A 17,922-nucleotide genomic window follows, 5' to 3' on the forward strand; every position below is an offset into this window, starting at 1 on the left:
AGAAATGATAACAACTATATAAATAAATATATTCAGGAGCCACTAAATCAGTGTTTTTCAATCTTGGGGTCGGGACCCCATGTGGGGTCGCCTGAAATTTCTGAAATATCTAAATATATTTTTGAAATTTTGAAATTAGTATTCTTTTTTTAATCATTATTATTATCAAAAAACACACAACTGTAATTCTATACTTTCAATTTGTCAAATATAAATCTAGTTTAACTAAAAAGACTTTGTCTGCACATGCTGTCGAAGGTCAACACTAAAAGAAGCGCAAAAACAAATTCTTGGAACAAATGTCTTTGGCGCCGCCAGAAATTCTTGATATCAAAATGGGGTCACGATCCAAAAAAGGTTGGAAACCACAGCACCACAACTGTTACTTTACACATATTTATAAAAAGAGTGTTGAAAATGTGTTATCACTCATTCATTCCATCATTACGCTATAGAGTTGTTTTTAAATAGTTTTCTAAGCAAAATGTTGAAGTCCGACAAAGGAGGTACGTGGATTCAGGAATAAGAAAAAAGTTTGAGAACCACTGCTCTACATCCCCCCCTCTGTCTACCAGCCTGTGTGTTTAATTTAGACGCATGCTATCAATGTTAGCATGACACAAGACCACAGAAGAAAGTATTAACTCGTCCATTACAAGGGCTTAAAAACCCCAAATGGATCAAAAAACACCACGCTAACCACTACTGCAGTTATTTAGCACCAGAAACACGATTCTGTAACACCGACATGTTTAATCTTCTCGCTGGTAATTCGTCCAATAAACTGTTGGAGGTAAAGGTGGAGGCAAAACAAAGCATTAAAATGTCACATTATTATGATGCCTTGAGCTGAAGATTTAAGAAACAAAGCCACGCAGACACATACAGTAACTACCAGGGAGACCATCAAATTACTGAAGTGTGCAGAAAAATGTGTGGTACGTACATTAATAAATAATTCAATTACAGGATATGTTGAATTGGTGACCATTTTGTTGATAAAATGCTGCTGAAAGGGACCATTAAGGGACCATAAATAGTCTTTTTGAAAGATTTGGACTCTTCAAGATCCTTTCATTTACCGATGACACCTATAGGAAATATAGAGATTTATATCTGGTGAATTGATAAAGTAAAAGAAGTAAAAGAAGTCAGCTAATAAAGCCTGCGTGCATCGGGCACTTTCAGACTGATTAATTAATTTATTCATTAATCCATTCATTCATGTATTCTGTGGTGACGCTGAGAGCCTCAGTCCTGTAAAATAATATAAAATATAAAAGTGAAAGTCAAACTGATCAGTGTCTGTTTATTATCTTTCTGCATTAAATACTTGCTGCTTTTATTGCAGCAAGTTTTGTTTTTGGTCTGAATTATGAACTTTCTTTGGATTATGGATATCCACAGTTTCTCTGTGATTGGTCTAATGCTGGAATCTCCACCTCTGTCACAACAGCGCACACGAAACCAGGCTGAAATCAAGTCGCGAAACTTGGCGTGTTGTAATCTAGATTCGTAGGACAGCTTCTGTCTGATAAAGAATGTTTGGTTAGGTGAAGCCCGCTAACAGAGATACATCTAGGATATAACTATCTAGCTTCGTAGTATAGACCCTTGGTGCGAGAAAAAAACAATATAGAAACATTTTTGGGACAATTTAGCTTGGGCTAACACGTAAAATAAACAGAATGGCCTGAGTTTTGCACAGATCCTTCTCTCAAAACAGACAAATTTAAAATTAGAACCATAAAATAAAATGAAATGCAAAAAAGATTTCTCGACTAACAATTTATTTAGCAAATTCATTAATTTGGTTAATTACGACAATAAGCATTGAGAGGGAAAGAGCTTATGCAAACTGAGAAGTAGATTTCATTTTAAGTCTGCGAGTATGCAGACAACAAGGAAAGCTTTGTGTTTCAGTGTGTGGAATAAGATTCTGGAACAGTTTAACAATTGAAATTAAAGAGTGTACAAATATCAAACAATTTAAAAGAAAATACATTGATGTATGATAATTTTGTAGTGTATAATATGTTTTTTGTGTGTATTATAATCAAAATCATATAAAGATGAGACAAAATTAATTCATTAACAGCAGCAATGGTTAAAAAACAAGAGGCTGAAAATTTAATTATTTGTATAAATATTACATTATTTGTTGAATGTAATAAGTTTGCAGTAATATATGTAATTTATTTATTTTTCTGGAGGGAGGCCATCTGCTTCAAATCTTTTGTTTAATGTGATATTGTTTATTGTATTATTGCATTTGCAATTTGTTCAAAATAAAAAAAACAGTATAAAAAAATTAACAACATAATAAGTAATAATAGAAGTATGAATAAGAAAAATGAATGAAAAATCTAATAAACAAAAGATGAATGGAGGCCATCAGAGCCCCCGCTTTAAGCAACACATACGGTTTTGTCAGTTATAGATTAATGTAGGTCTGCAACTAAAAGCCAATCATCACCTTTATTTTGAAAGTCACCACTCACTCTTCAGTGCACGTATTTACATTCCCAGAGTTAAATGAACTGCAATAATGATGCAGTACAGCCTATATGTTCCTGCTAACGCATACCACAACCGTTTAATAGAATATGTCTTGTTGAGTTTAAAGATGCCTTCAGGGGACGTAGAAAGATCACAGCATTGCGTCATTACAGCGTTGGCAGTGTGCTGAGGATGGCTGATGGAACAGTTTGGTCATGCAGCGACGATGCCGATAACAATGCTCTCTGCATCCTCCCAGCGAATTATCTCATGGTCACATGTTTTCGAGAAGAAAGAAGGATTATTTCTGCGTCTAGGCACGCAGAACGTCTGAAAGCACTTTGCTGCCAGTTCTGGCTAAAAAACACATGGCTCACACTTTCTAATAAATATCGTTTTATACGTGAACTCCATAATAATGTCTGTTTCCTCACACTGTTTTCCTAATGAATTATGTGCTTTGTGTTGTGTTTAAATGTGAATGAAACAGATGCACGCCAAACATTTAATATATATATATATATATATATATATATATATATATATATATATATATATATATACACTAGGGTGGTTCACAATATGATGATGCTACAAGTAAAAGCTTTACAAATTTTGCCAGATCACATATTGCCTTGTTCCCGTAGACATTTTGAACATCTGTACCAAACATTTTGCCAATATAACGTCAGTAAAGGGTGGCACACTTTTTCCACTATTTTTATTATTACCGAAGAATGCAAAATTTTCACAGATATCATAAATATATAGGTAAGTATGGTCATTCTCCCTGTATTTATAGTAAATGAGTAAGAACATTAGAACAGGTCAAACACTATTCATGAAAATAGAGAAAAATCTAAATGTGCAGCAATTGACTCCATTTTTGGTAATGATGCTTACGTCGATTGAAACAAGGCCAAAGTAAACTGGCAGAATTTGATGAAAGTTAATTTTGTGAACCCAATGTAGGGCCCTATAAAATGTTATCTAAATTATTTTTTTTAATTCTGTTTTTTCAGAAAATATTAGTTTTCAACTCCTGTGAGGAAACAAAATGAATTATACAAATTAAAAAAATGTCAAAAAATCGATTCGGCAATATATTGCAATATTACGTCGCGCGATTCTCGGATCGATTGGAAATACATCCATATTGATTTTTTTTCTTCTTTTTTTTTTACTTTTATTTAACCAGGAAATTCTTTTCCACTGCAGCAGACATTGTAACTGCACAAAGAAGTGCATTGAAACCTGGGCATGTTGACCAGCTTGTGTTTTTTCAATAAAATCTAAAAAGAAAGTACAAACTTTCTGCATTTATTTGTTTTTCTAGGCATAAATACATCAGTTAAGTTGCACTAAAGTCAAAGTTGGTTTAAACACAACAGTCAGATTTTATGTTTTTTTTTATTTTAAGTTTAAATTTAAGTTTAAGTTTAAATTTACAGATTAGTTGTTCCATAAGTCATATATATACAGTATATATATATAAAAATCGCAATAATTGCCTTATACATAAATATCAGGACATATCGTACCGTACCTTATCGTGACCTATGTATCGGAATATGAATCGTATCGCCGGATGCCAGGCAATACACACCCCTAGTAGATACATGCACTGACATTAATAATTCTGCACTGCTCCTTTTAATCATTTCTATGTCATATAAAGATGTATGAGAGCAGCATTAAAGTTTGCATTGATCGATTCAGTGAATCCATTAACGTGGAAATTATCAGTCCTAAATACAAAATAAATTCAGGCCAACTTGTTTCTTCTTCTGCTCCATGTTATATACACTGAGTCAAAGCATTGTAATGATATGATCCCTTTGTAATAAGTGTGACCCCCAATGTGTGCAGCCTACAAATTTGTATTTTATTTAGGGGTGTCCCAATCCGGATATCGCTCCGATATCAGCCTGAAAACGAATATCGGAATAAAATTTCCGTTTTTTTTTTTTCGCATTTCATTTTTTATTTATTTGTAGAATATTGTAGATATTATGTTGAAGGTTAAAATGTATGTAACCAATTGGTTAATAATAAATGGGTGAGTTTTTCTCATCCATACTGTTGCTGACTATTGTTCTCTGTTTGAGTGACATCACTTGATCAAGCCTTTTCTAACATTCCACACTACAAAATAAGTAATTTATATATATATATACATATTTAAAATATTTAATAAAAGTATGTTTTGATTCATGCTGACATCACATCAAATCAATATCGGTATCATATCGGAAATGAAAAAGTTGTATCGGGACATCCCTAATTTTTACGTGTTCAGCTTTTCTGTCGGCTCAGCCTACATCAGCCTTTGTTCCCCACGTGTGTGAACTTGTTTACATTCAAGATATGAGTAATAACCTCCACCTCATCTACAGACAACACAGCATTCCATCTTTGTGCCATCACTTTTAATGAGAATACTCACCCGTGAGCCTCTTTTTCCTGGAGGTCCAGGTAAGCCTGGAGGACCGGGAGGACCCTGCACCACAGAGACGGCAAAGATGGGAGTGATGTAAGGATAGATAACAAGAGGAGTGGGAATGAAGGGGAGAGAGAAAAAGACAGATAAAGTATGTTAATGACAAGCAATAACTTGTAGTTCACTGTCCAGGCTTTTGCAATGATGAGCATGTGCTCTATTTGTGTTAGTGCTGCAGTTCAAAGAAGTGTTTTTTAACTCAAACATCTGAGCGTTTAGGTTCAGGTAGCCAGCCTTTATTACGCACAATTATATCATAAATAAGTGTGAAATGTCCTTTGAAATACACATTCTAAAGCAAAACATACATTAAATATGTAAAGTTTATTCAAACAGGTGTCATACTAACGTACTACTCATACAAAGTCTGATCGACGTCAAAATGAGTATGTATTGTGTTCACATTAGAAAAGTATGGAAAGATTGAGTACGCAAGAATTATGTATACTATATGGGGATATTTTTCAAGTATGCACGGTGGGCACACTGTTCATACTCAACGGTAGGAGTGTGACGATATCGCGATATATCACAACATTTTTTTCTCATGATTGATTATCGATACGCTCACGCTAAGTATCGATTTAAAAAAATTTATATATATATATATGTATTTTTTTTGGGGGGGGGGGGATTTAAGATTTATTTTATTATTTTTAAAACTTTTTCTGCTTTTTCACTAAAATGTGCAGGTAGGTCTTCACAAAAATGTTATCACTGTTTAATGAAGGAACCAATATAATGTTTACTGGAATATTTCACTATAATGGTGTCACTGGTAAGAAAAACCTTATTTTTTGTTTACAGAAAGCACTACTGGAGATACTTATTCGTTTACATTAGTATGTTAACACTTATTTACAGAAATGTTGTACTAAAATAGTGTCACTTTTTCAATGCATTGTCTTTCAAAGATAAAATTAAATTGTATTTTTTCACTTAATTTTTCTTGTTACGCATAGATTATCGTAGATTGATTCTGACCAATACATCGATAATCACAGTTGTAAGATATGCTTCAGCTTGTGTCACTTGTTTTAACTAACTGTCACGTTATTATCTGATACACACCTGTTTTAACTAACTGTCACGTTATTATCAGTTTAGATGCACACTAGCACAGCCTTATAAGAATGTGTGTTTGCAAAACATGTCTGTTTCACCCCACCCAGTCTGGTGTAAGATGATCTGGGTACGGTTCACATCTGTCCTTGACTCTTATCTTTGTAACTAATAAAAACACCCAGCACTGAAGCATCTCTTCAGAGCTTACAAACTGAGTCCAGTGTCTGTGTCTCTTGTTTTGAATCTCTCCTAGCTGCAGCTAGTCTTACTCCACTCCTCCTTGGGGACTCTCATAGAAACCTTAGGGTGCCTAACCTGAGTGTTTGTTAAACTATTCAGTCGAGCAATCTCAGTGGTCTTAACGTATTTAGACCTGACAACAGTATCGCCATATTGTGAGATAACCGTTATCGTGAGCTGTGTATCGCGTATCGTATTGTATCATGAGGTACCCAGAGGTTCCCATCCCTATGTGAAATCATCCTGGGACCAGCTTCAAGCTAAAAGTCAAACATCCCCTTTTCAAAACAAAAGCATCTCTACTTGTTTTCCATTCGTTTTTAACCCTTTTGTAAATAGGGCTCTTGTTTTAAAGAGTTTTGTCAGAAGCACAATGGAGGGTTTATGGAAATCTCCGAAATGTCGGCAGGAAATGATTTTTCCGTGTGTTTTATGGATTAAATGAGCACATGTCTATTTGGTCGCGTTAAAATGTTTTCAGAACTTTCAAAGGTGGAGAATCAACAGAGATATTTAGCCTCAGTGTGCTGCAGGTTTTTGTCGTTGTAGGTTCAAAATGCATCTTGGGAAACTTGGAAGTATACTTCAGTAGGAACGGTCATCATCCTAATCATCCTAACCATAATTATACTATATACTGTAGTAGGCAGTATATACTCAAATTATATTAGCAAATTATACAAACAAGTAAACAAGAAAAAGTGCAGCTTTATTTATGTACGTAATTTCCTGTCTGATAAAGGAAGTAGAAAACTGTGTTATGTAAGGCTAAAATCTTAGTTAAGGTTAAGGCTAAGGCTAAGGTTAAGGTGTGTATTTGGCTATGAAGACAATACATCTGTCAGTTTCAACCCTTTATTGCCATAATAGGAAAGTACAGTAGTAGCAGCCCTGGAAAGAAGGTGGATAATAAGATATTGTTAATCTTCATGCACCAGCTAACATTAACTAAGCACTTTTGACTGTCTGGTTATCATCACTTAGATAGTTTTTCTCCGGTTGTCAAAATGATTTTTTGCTTTTGTTTAAACAGCTACTAGTATAAAGTTGAAATTGATCCTATATTGTAAAATATATATACATCTTTTTTTCTGTAAGAAAAAAATGCTGTTCTTCCATTGACATAGCTTCTAAAAGTGTCACCTGGAGCCGATATAACCATCGCTAAAATGACAGATATGCTTCCCATGTGAGAAATAACGAGTCACTTTATATGTCCTGTCAGTAGATGGAAATAATACAAGTCCACACGGGTACGTTCTTTCCACAGAAACACCTGAGTAAGCTTTTCTCCAGTGACTCACCGTCATCGTTTATTCAAAGACTTTCTTAGACAGGAATGACAAACTAAAGCTTATTCCAGTCAGGAGTAGCGTTGATCTAGGACTGTCTCTGATAAAAGGACAGAATACAAAGAAGTTGATCACGTTGTCTCTAAAACTCAGAATTGGGTCATTCCATGTCATTTCAACAATTTCAGGACATCTCATGCACTTCGGTCCCAAAAAATGTTGACTAATTGTTTCTTAATAATTCAATTGGCTCACTGTACATTTTTAGTTTGATCGGATTAATAATTTTTTTAGATATGGACAATTTAGTGAGGTGTGTATGCGTGGATGTTCGTGCATCCTTATTTTTCTTCCATTTTTAGCCTCCAATATCTTGGGAACTAAAGCACATAGGATACTGTAATTTGGTATAGTAATACAACTCCACCTACTCTCTCAGAATATACAAAAGCATCTGCTATACATCCTATCTGGTGGACATGCCAGCCAGTGGAGATGTGGAAAATTTAGTGAGATTTCAATAGACTGTCACCCAAGAACCAATGCATATATGTGACTAATCATTAGTGATGTAAACAGTCTATGTACATAGCTCAAAGCTGATAACATTACAGGGAGCTGAGGCATATGCAAAGTTATTTACTGAAGGCCCAAACATGTTGAAGCACGAAATCCCGACCAACTTTTTTCCAATTTTGAGGGGGAGGCATGTCCACCAGATAGAATGTATAGCAGATGTTTTTCTATATTCTGAGAGAGTAGGTGGAGCTGTATTACTACACCAAATCTCAGTTTCTTATGTGATGTTGTTCATGAGATATTGGAAGCTGAAAATGGAAGAAAATTAAGGAGGAGCGAAAATCGACACATACACACCTCACTAAATTTGACAGATTTCAAAAAGTATTCATCCGATCAAACTAAACATGTACAATGTGCCCATTGAATAATCAGGGAATAATTGCTAAAAATTACAGAATTTTTCGACACTGAAGAGAAATGGGCCATTTGTGAAATGACATGGAATGACCGAATTATCCTGTAACTAATTAGTACACCTGTGATTGATTTCTTGCCTTGAGACAAGTCTGAATAACCCGGGAAAGGAGACACGCTAAAGAAGAGATACTGTCGGTAAATCAATGACTACAGTAGGATACGGTCATGTAAGGTTCTGTTCCAATCTTATCGCCTCAAAAACAAGATCTGAAAAGTGGATCTGGATCCTCTCAGAGTCTCATCGGTCCAAAGAGGAGTCATGAATGAAGAAGCAGCAGTTTGTTCGCCTGAACACCCACACACACACACACACACACACACGGAAACTATGAGCACATCTCATCATTCACCACCAACAGAGCCTAAAGAAACCAACGCACTCTTGATGACAAATGATAACATTCACATGCTTCCAGAATAGAATGGCAAAGGTCAAAAACTTTCAAAGAATTAGTGGAAAATGTTCATCTCATGGAAAATTGAAGGGCAGATGAAATCTTTGCTGAAATATGGCCAGTTCAAGCTGAAAACAGTGAGCTGTCAGACTGATGATTGATGCAAATATAGATAATGGTTCATTTAGGCGTCAAGTCTCCGCTCCCTTCTTTTGGTTGCAGTATTTATAATTTGCCTCATTGGGATTTCCCTCTGGCTGCTAATGACTTTACTATGTTATAACTGTTAATCTAAGAGGTAACATGCAAAACAGCAAAATATCAAGCTAAACATTAAAATTCTGCAATATTTTGCTTATTACAAATTATGTTATATACATATCTATTGGAAATATACACATCTTTAAGGCGAAAGTAGATTTTAGGTGATGTGTCTGTTTGCTGAATAATTGGTTAAATTCCAACTACCTGTAGTTTGGCTGTTAATACAGAGTAGTACTTGGCAATTCAGAGAAGTAATTAATGGTCATGCTTCCTTAATATTCTCTATTCAGTTGAAAACCATTCACTCCTACAGGTTAGGAATAGACACTTAACATACTTGCTTTATCGATAAACGATATGCAGAATTAGTCCAATGCTAAATTTCCGATAAATACATAAACCCCCTCCCCAACCTAATTTTATATCTCCATTGAAATAACAGTTTAGGCCTACTTTTATTGTTTTGCACCACTTTATAAATGACACATATCGGTTTTTCATTATCAGTAGAAAAATCGATACCGATGTCAACCAATGGTAAATTTTATGGCAAATACGGTCCATTAATAGCACCAATCTCTACAAAATTCCCTGAGATGAGCTGTAAAATCTCACCACAGAAAGGTCTTAGGTGTCCAACCCAGGAATCATAGTAACCCTAACCCTAACCCAGAGTGTTCTAAGACACAAGTTCCAACCATTGAAGCCAAAGTAATTCAACTAATATAAAAAACTGTTGTAGACTTAGAGGAAACCATTGAATGTACTCGGTTTTGGTCAATGGCTGAAATGTGAAGCACTCAGTCATGTTCTATCTCTTTCTTCATACTGTACAGCAGTGGGAAGCTCTATCACAGCAAGGGCCATAAAAATCTGATAGTATCTGATCGGAGGGCCAAGTTATCAATATTCATGTCAGCATTTAGAATAATGATTGATCAGAGCATTAACGCGGGGAAACAGGGTTTTGTCTTTTTTTCGTCTTTGTGGTTTTGTTTTTTTCTTAGTTTTTGGTCATTCAGTGTGTTTTGGGGGTCATTAGTGTGTTTTTGTTATTTGTTTGTGTTCTTGTTTTAATTTTGGGTATTTTTTTGTCATTTTCTGCATTTTTGTTGTGGATTTGTGCATTTTTTGGGCTGTTGTTTTCTGTATTTTCTGGTCATTTTGTGTAATTAAATTTTGTTAACAGTTTTTGTCTTTGAAGCTATTCTGTAACATTTTGTTGTTTTGTTTGTTGAAGTGGTTGTGTCTGTCTTTGTTTTATTTTATCTTTTATGAGTCAATTTGTTTATTTGGGGATTTTTTTTGTGTACTTTGTGCATTTTTCTGCCGATTTGTGTGTTTTTGGATTTATGTCGTGTATTATGTTGGACTCCATATTCCTTCCAACTTCTTGAAATACAATTTTTGGGGATTTGCTTTGGGGGCCATAAAACAGTTGACTGAGGACCACATGCCGCCTACGTATGCTGTACAGGGTTGCAGTGACTATGCCAGTGCATATTAGGGGCAAAGCCAGTACCGGACAAAACATCCGTCTGTGACAGGTCCAATACACAGGGACAGACACATTCACTGACCAGTCACTCCCACAGAGTTGAATGAACCACACATACCTGTACATGTTTTAGGACTATGAGTGGAAAATGGACACTTCGAGAAAACCCACACACTCCTGTGGGCTACAAACTCCTCCATGGAGACCGTACACAACCTACTATGGGTATGATTGTGAACCTTTAAATCATCTTGTGGCCTCGGTGTCCCTCCCATGCTCACAGTTCATTCTCAAAAGGTAGTACAGGTTATACTGCTTCCCTCTACATTTAAAGTTATTAAAAATGCTCAACAGAACTAGATGATAAAGCAGCCATCTTTACCACTCTCATCACGTTACACAGCACTCAAAATGAATTCATAGTAATGTAGGGCAATATATCGATATTTTAATTTATATTTATATATTTATGACCACAATATCACACGGGACAATATCGTTTATATCGATATAGTTCATTTTGCGTTAAAATAGCAATACATTTATTTCTATTGGCTGCAAATCCGCACCTATTTCTCCTCTCCCTCTACCCTGTCCATGTCTCACACACACAGCCACTATGCTCCGCCTCCCTCGCACTGACTAAACAACCCCTCCCCTTCTCCACTCACTGTAAAACGCTGTGTGCGTGCGCACTGTAGAGATCCAGAGGTCTCCGCGGATCGATAACGTTATAAACAGCACTCAACGCTGCACATTTATTGTATGCAGGGAAGCTCAAACACTGCTTCTATGTCGTTTCAGACGGGACGGCAACAGAAAAGTAACATAAAGCTCCGTCCACGGGCTCAGTACAAATCAGGAAAAAGGCAGGTCTGACTCAACTCTGACCTAACATTACCATGGCCCTTAAAGGGACAGTCCTCAGAAGGGGGTGTGTGTGTATGCGAGTGTTAGTATTAGTAGTGCTAGCTGTTTACATATTCTGTATGCCACTTTGGATAATAGTATCTAAAAAAATTCACAATTGTCGGTAATAATAAATAAATAAATAATTGATAGTTAATTATAGTTATTAAGAAACTGTACAACACGTTGGTCAGCTGAAGTTGTTGTTAAAATATGCACATAAATTGTTTTATAAATGTTGATAAGGTTCTCTACACCTCTGTTAATAAAGGTTCCTGTGTGACATTTGGAATGTGGCTTCAACTGACTTACCTTATTTTAAGGGTTTGCGTCTGAAAAAAAAGGAACTAACAGGTACGCTATGCTATAATAGTTAGGGGGAACCCCAATTACATCACAGAGAAAACCTTAATGTATATATTGAGTATTGCCATCATGGTTTGATTGTAAGCATCAAAGCATCATCTCAAGGCAAGGACAAACAAAATATCAAGATATATATCATATATCGAGATATAGGTTGAAAATATCAAGATATTTAAAAAAGGTCATATTGCCCAGCCTCATAAGAACTTACCCAAGGGCCTGGCTCTCCTTTGGGTCCACGGAGATCCTCCTCATAGTCGTAGAAGAAGTCTCCATCCTCGTATGTGTAATCGTATTCGCCCATGTCCACACTGTCATAGCTGCCATCCAAATCGCGCTCCTCTGATATGTCAACTTGGTTCTCCCTGTACAAAGTGGTGCCATTGGTTCTGGGATGAATTTGCTGGACACTGGGAACCTGTTGGGCCACCATTCCAGACTCCCCAGGACTGGTGAGGGTGTTGTTCCTGAGTTCTTCCTTCACTCTATTCTGCCTGACAGGAGAAATCAGACCTGGGGTGACATTGAGAGCCTGTTGATTCCCAGAGCTGCTGTCTTTCTCCGTACTGTTTTCAGAGAGGTCCGTGTCCCCCTGGGGCCTAATGTGTTTTGCTGACAAAGTGTTGGTAGTGGTGATTAATGTACTTTTGGCCAAACTGAGGGATAATTGCCTTTTTGTATTAGCTATGGTTGTTTTGTCAGGGTGAAGTGAGGGTGTAGCCTGATGGTCCACAGGTTTTAATGTGGTTATAAAGTTTTTGTCATTTAAATGAACTGAAGGGCTCAGTGTTGCATACTGTGTGACCAAAGTATTTGAGGAGAGTTTGTCCCATTCTGTGGTTTTAATGGGGGAAACATGGGTAGTGTGCACTCCAGGAGGGGACATCGTTGAAGGGCTAGAAGGAAGGTCATTCACCTCAAAATCTATTCCTGAATGTGTTAAAGGCAATCGCTCAGTGTCGGCCAGCCGGCACTGCTTTTTAAGGTAACTGCAGTAGTGTGCAGCAGCTTGGGCTGAGGGGTAGAAGTCCAGTTGGCAGACTCGGCCACTAAATGAAACAGATTTGGAGTTCATCCTCCCCAGTGTGAAGAGACCTCCTGATTCCCTGAGAATCTGAGATCTCGCCAAAGTCTGCTCCCGCTGCTGCACCGCGCCACAAAGCGCGTAAAAAGACACCGAACGTGCCCGGACACCCACTGCAAACGAATGCTGGCTCCCATCCTGCCAGTTGTAGGTAAAATATAAAGTAGATTTCTCTGCGGTGTAAACCACCACTCGATGTGGCAACAGTTGAATGCCAAAGCTCAGCCTGTCCCGCACATCTCTGACGCTAAAAAGAAAAGCGTTGTTTGCTCTCCAGGAGCTCAGGCTAACCAGGACAGAAAACTCCTCTCCAAACTCTGATGGGAACAAACTGTCTGTCAAAGCTTCATAGTGGAAGTTTGAGTCGAGCAACACCCCATATCCAGGAACAGCATCCACGGGCGAGGGATCGTTGGTGTCGATGGCATGAAGAGTTGAAGTTGTCCTCCTGAAAGAACCGTCGCTGCTGGTTTGCGCTGTGAGGCCCAATCGTTGAAGTATATCCACACCTAGAAGACAAAGGTGACAAGGGTATAAGCTAAGGATGATCACATCAAAAAAGTCAATGTTCCCAAGATCTAAGTGACGTAAAGGCAGCTGGGGGCAGATGAGAGTGATGTTTTGATATTTTCATTAGAGCCTTCAATTCTCCATCACTGAAAATGGATGGAAATCTCTAAATTCACGTATTGAAGTGGAAATATCCACATGACACAAAGCATACCCTCATTTAACATGTTTAGGAATCATAATACACATAATCACCATAAACAGTTGCTTGACTGACATCAAATCTCGTGCAAAATCCTGCGATTTGGCTGGATTTGATCAAGCTGGTCCATTCCATTGTGAAAGCATATAAAAATGCAGTTCTAGACAAACTCTTTTAAGCATTTTTAACACAATTTTGGGAAGTTTAGTACACCAGTAATAATGTAAATGAGGAAAAGCTGAATCAGAAATGAATTCAGGAATAATTAGAAATTAAAATTTGACTGCCATGAAAACTTGTGCCAATAGGTTTCAGTTGTTTGTTTGCATTAAATCTCTGCAAAGTATTTTAACAAAAACACTTGACAATGGCAAGAAGCCAGGGAATATGAGTCTTTGAGAATATTAAAAATAGATTGGAGTTTAAATAATGGTCATAAATAAATAAAAATAAGATACTAATATGGATAAAATAACACATAATGTGAAACGATGGCCTTGAACCCTTTGTTTAAAACAGACAAAGAGCAAAAACAGCTGAAAATAGTTACAGTTGGAGCTAAGCTGAACATCTGGGAGGAGCATGCTGGCTGCAAAGGGTTTAGCAGAATGAAGACCAAAATAAAAGAGCACATGTGTAACGTGTGATTATGATTCAGAGAACTCTTTAGATGTGAGGACTGAGCCAAATAAATGTTAAAGGTGATTCATAAAAGATGATTTCCTGATTAAAGAACATTATTTATCAGATAAATATTGTAATAGCAGCTTGATTTAATAATGTTTTTAAAGAGAAAAATGAAACTGGTTTTCCAGGGGTTATTTAACTCAAATCACTAAACAAACCATACTAAGCTCTTGTTTTTCCACTTTTGTTTATTATTAGCACTGCAGATAAAACAAGAAAGAGTTCCTTCTCTTATCTGATTGGTCCAAATATCTCAAATTATGCTTCCTTCTTATCTTTTCTGTGTGTACTTTGCATGTTCTCCCCAGAACCAAAAAAAACATATATTAGGTAGACTGGAATCACCAATGTTTATTCCTCAAAAATCATGGTAACACTATATTTGAAGTTTTATATATAAGGCTGACATTATGCTGTTATTATTTTGACATGACACCTGTCATTAGCACGAATAAGGTGTCACGAAGGCTGTCATTGGGTGTCATTCATTACCCTAACCCTTGATTACCCTAACCCAAAAAATGCCAACATAGGTGTCATAATTTAGTGAACAACACTTGATCACAGCCTTCATAACACCTTATTCATGCTAACGACGGGTTTCATGTCATAAAAATAACATTGTAATGTCACTCTTACGTATAAAACTTAAAATTAAGTGTGACCAAATTCTCTCTCTTTACCAACTATCGATAACATACCAGAACTTCACTAAATACATCTGTATTTTACCATCGTTCTCTATCAACGTCTTTTATCCATTGTTGCTTATTAAGATCAGGTAGAACTTGATCAGGAACTGTACAGGTCTGTTCATCAGACTGTTGCAGGAATCACAAACACAGCCATTGGCCCTGCAGCCATCACGTCCACACATTCTCTCTGATGGTCCATTTACTGCCTTTAAATGATCTCAAGCACAAGATTTTCACAAATTCCCATGATCCACTGAAAATAGTTCCAGAACAGCACTAAAACATGCACAGCACACTGAGATGTCAATGAAATAAACGTTGCAGCTATTTTTCTTCAGTTACAGGCATGTCATTACGTTGTTGAGTGGGAATCGCGGAAATACACTTTTCTGCAGAAACCCAGGACTCAATAGCAGATAATGAGATGTCCTTGACACTCTACGCCTAAGGTAACATCAACCCAGATTCCAATTAGGTTTCCTCATATGTTAGGACAGGCTGTTGTAGCGCTTGGTGAATTCCTCCCCCTTCATTGTAAAGGATTGAACCTGCACAGAGGGCGAATCACTACACTAATGATAACAGAAATACAGTACGAGTCACTGCAAAGAGCAGTGATTAAAACAGTTAGAAATGTAAACCAATTCATGTCAAGTCAGCCTTGAAAAATATCTTGAATAATGTTTGGTTTACTTCTGACTTAGCTCCATCACTGTTAGGCTAAAACAAATACCACACGTACAAAGATGGCCGCAGGGTTTTCTTCAGTGATCTTTTCTTTTCCACAATGTTTTTCAAGGAATTTTTCTACCCGTGAGATTCGGAGAACTAAAAACCGTATGTATGGTCCACATCATCATTTGTCATTTTTTTTTTAGCTTGATTAAGTTTTATTATTGTTTATTCGTTAAATAAAATATTATTCACTTCATATCAGAGGCTAAGAAAATGAGATACGTTTTCAGTTTGATAGTCCAGGCTCGTTCCATGTAATTTCTCAAGAAATTCTGATTTTTTTTACCAATTGTTCTGTGATCATTCAATAGGCACACTGTAAATGTTTAGTCTGATAAGATTAACACTTTTTGAGATATGGCCAATTTAGTGAGTGGCGTATGTCTTTATTTTTCTTCCATTTTCAGCTTCGGATATCTCAGGAACTACATCACATAGGAAACTGAAATGTGTTATTGTAACACAGCTCCATCTACTCTCAGAATATACAAAAACATCTGCTATACATCCTATCTGGTGGACATGCCAGCTCCTCAAAATTGGAAAAAAGTTTGTCAGGGTTTGCGTCTGGAACATGTTTGAGCCTTCAGTAAATAACTTTACATATGCCTCAGCTCCCTGTAATTTAATCAGCTTTGAGCTATGTACATAGACTGTTCACATCATTAATGATCAGTCACATATATGCATTGGTTCTCGGGTGAGAGTCTATTGAAATACGGAAAAACACTTTTTTAAAAAAAACTGTTTTCATTGGCCCATAACTGCATGTGGGAATGTAAGAAAAAATCTGATCTCTGTTTTAATTTATAGTATAATGATTACTTTTTCTTGGGATGTAAAAACATATTTATTCATAGCAGTAGCTATCCGTACGGTTGCCATTTCAATATGCCAAGATTATATCCATACACAGCGCCCCTCATTGGCCAGTTTAGGTCATGTGATAGGTCAGTCATTGGCCAGTTTAGGTCACATGACTAAGACTAAACCTAACCTAACACTAAAACTTGTTGTGATAGAGGGTATAACCCAAGCCTAAGATGCTACATACATGTACTTTGGTAAACGTACCAATAGCACCGTGGGTTTTTCTGTATGGCAACCGTACGAATAGACACTTTCTTTATTCACAACAAACAGCTAACAGCTTGTTTTCTAGGACACCCTTAGATGACGTATTATTAGACTTCAGTATAACTGTCCCACCATTGTCTTCTTCTCTGTTCTTCAGCACGTTCAAATTCATCCCTGTAAGAGACAAATGATGTCCCTTCTTTCTCCTTCTCTGGTTCTTTTCTGACATTTGAATCAGGTATGCATGTTACAAACAGCCATCGTCACTGAAATCTGTCAAATTTTTTATCTTGTTAAAAATGTTGACCATCGAGTGGTTTTTTTCTGCTGGATGAACAATAAATATCCAGATCTAGATCTACCACAACATATCTATGTTTCAAAATACATCTATATGTTTAAACAATGTTGTTTACCTTGAGCTATGAAGTCTTCTTCTCCAGAGAGCGCTGCAGAGCATACTGACAGGAGCAGGAGAAGGTTCCACCTGTAAGAGAAATCAGAGTTAAATTAGACACAGGTGAGCTAAAATCAGCTGATAAAACATTTTATTGGTATTCATTCGTTTGGATTCATTCATAGTTTTTCAGATACAAACGTGTCAATTTCAAACATAAACACTAACATGAGAGTAAGGGTGTATGCAAGAAAGAAATGTATCACATGATCGTATTCATTTGTTATTATATGAAAAAAAGTTTTCATCATCATACATACATTTTTCGCTTTGTCAGCTTCGGACCTTTAATAGATTATGAAACAAGAATCAATGAGGCGTGTGTTTCAAGTCAGTCCGTACAGATGGTTTTGACAGATATAACACACGCTGCAGTTAACTGCCAAGCTGCTACAGCTAAAGGCGTTAACTTGACTCATTTCATTAACACCTCAAACAGTCATGGAAG

The 17,922-nt window shown here is 36.6% G+C and overlaps 1 protein-coding gene across 3 annotated transcripts in view; it reads right to left on the bottom strand.

The window, feature by feature from the left end:
* The window catches only part of col24a1 (collagen type XXIV alpha 1 chain), a 116,457-nt gene that overhangs the window by 83,118 nt on the left and 15,417 nt on the right, over positions 1 to 17,922 (bottom strand). For all 3 annotated transcript variants that reach the window (XM_028443818.1, XM_028443819.1, XM_028443820.1), the window contains 3 exons: positions 17,434 to 17,504; positions 12,239 to 13,620; positions 4,946 to 4,999 (listed from right to left, as the gene is read on the bottom strand). In XM_028443818.1, the coding sequence (XP_028299619.1) occupies positions 4,946 to 4,999; positions 12,239 to 13,620; positions 17,434 to 17,504 (1,507 nt within the window). The remainder of the gene's footprint in view (positions 1 to 4,945; positions 5,000 to 12,238; positions 13,621 to 17,433; positions 17,505 to 17,922) is intronic.

The sequence above is a fragment of the Gouania willdenowi genome, chromosome 4 (genome assembly GCF_900634775.1).
Source record: "Gouania willdenowi chromosome 4, fGouWil2.1, whole genome shotgun sequence".
Taxonomy (NCBI): Eukaryota; Metazoa; Chordata; class Actinopteri; order Blenniiformes; family Gobiesocidae; genus Gouania; species Gouania willdenowi.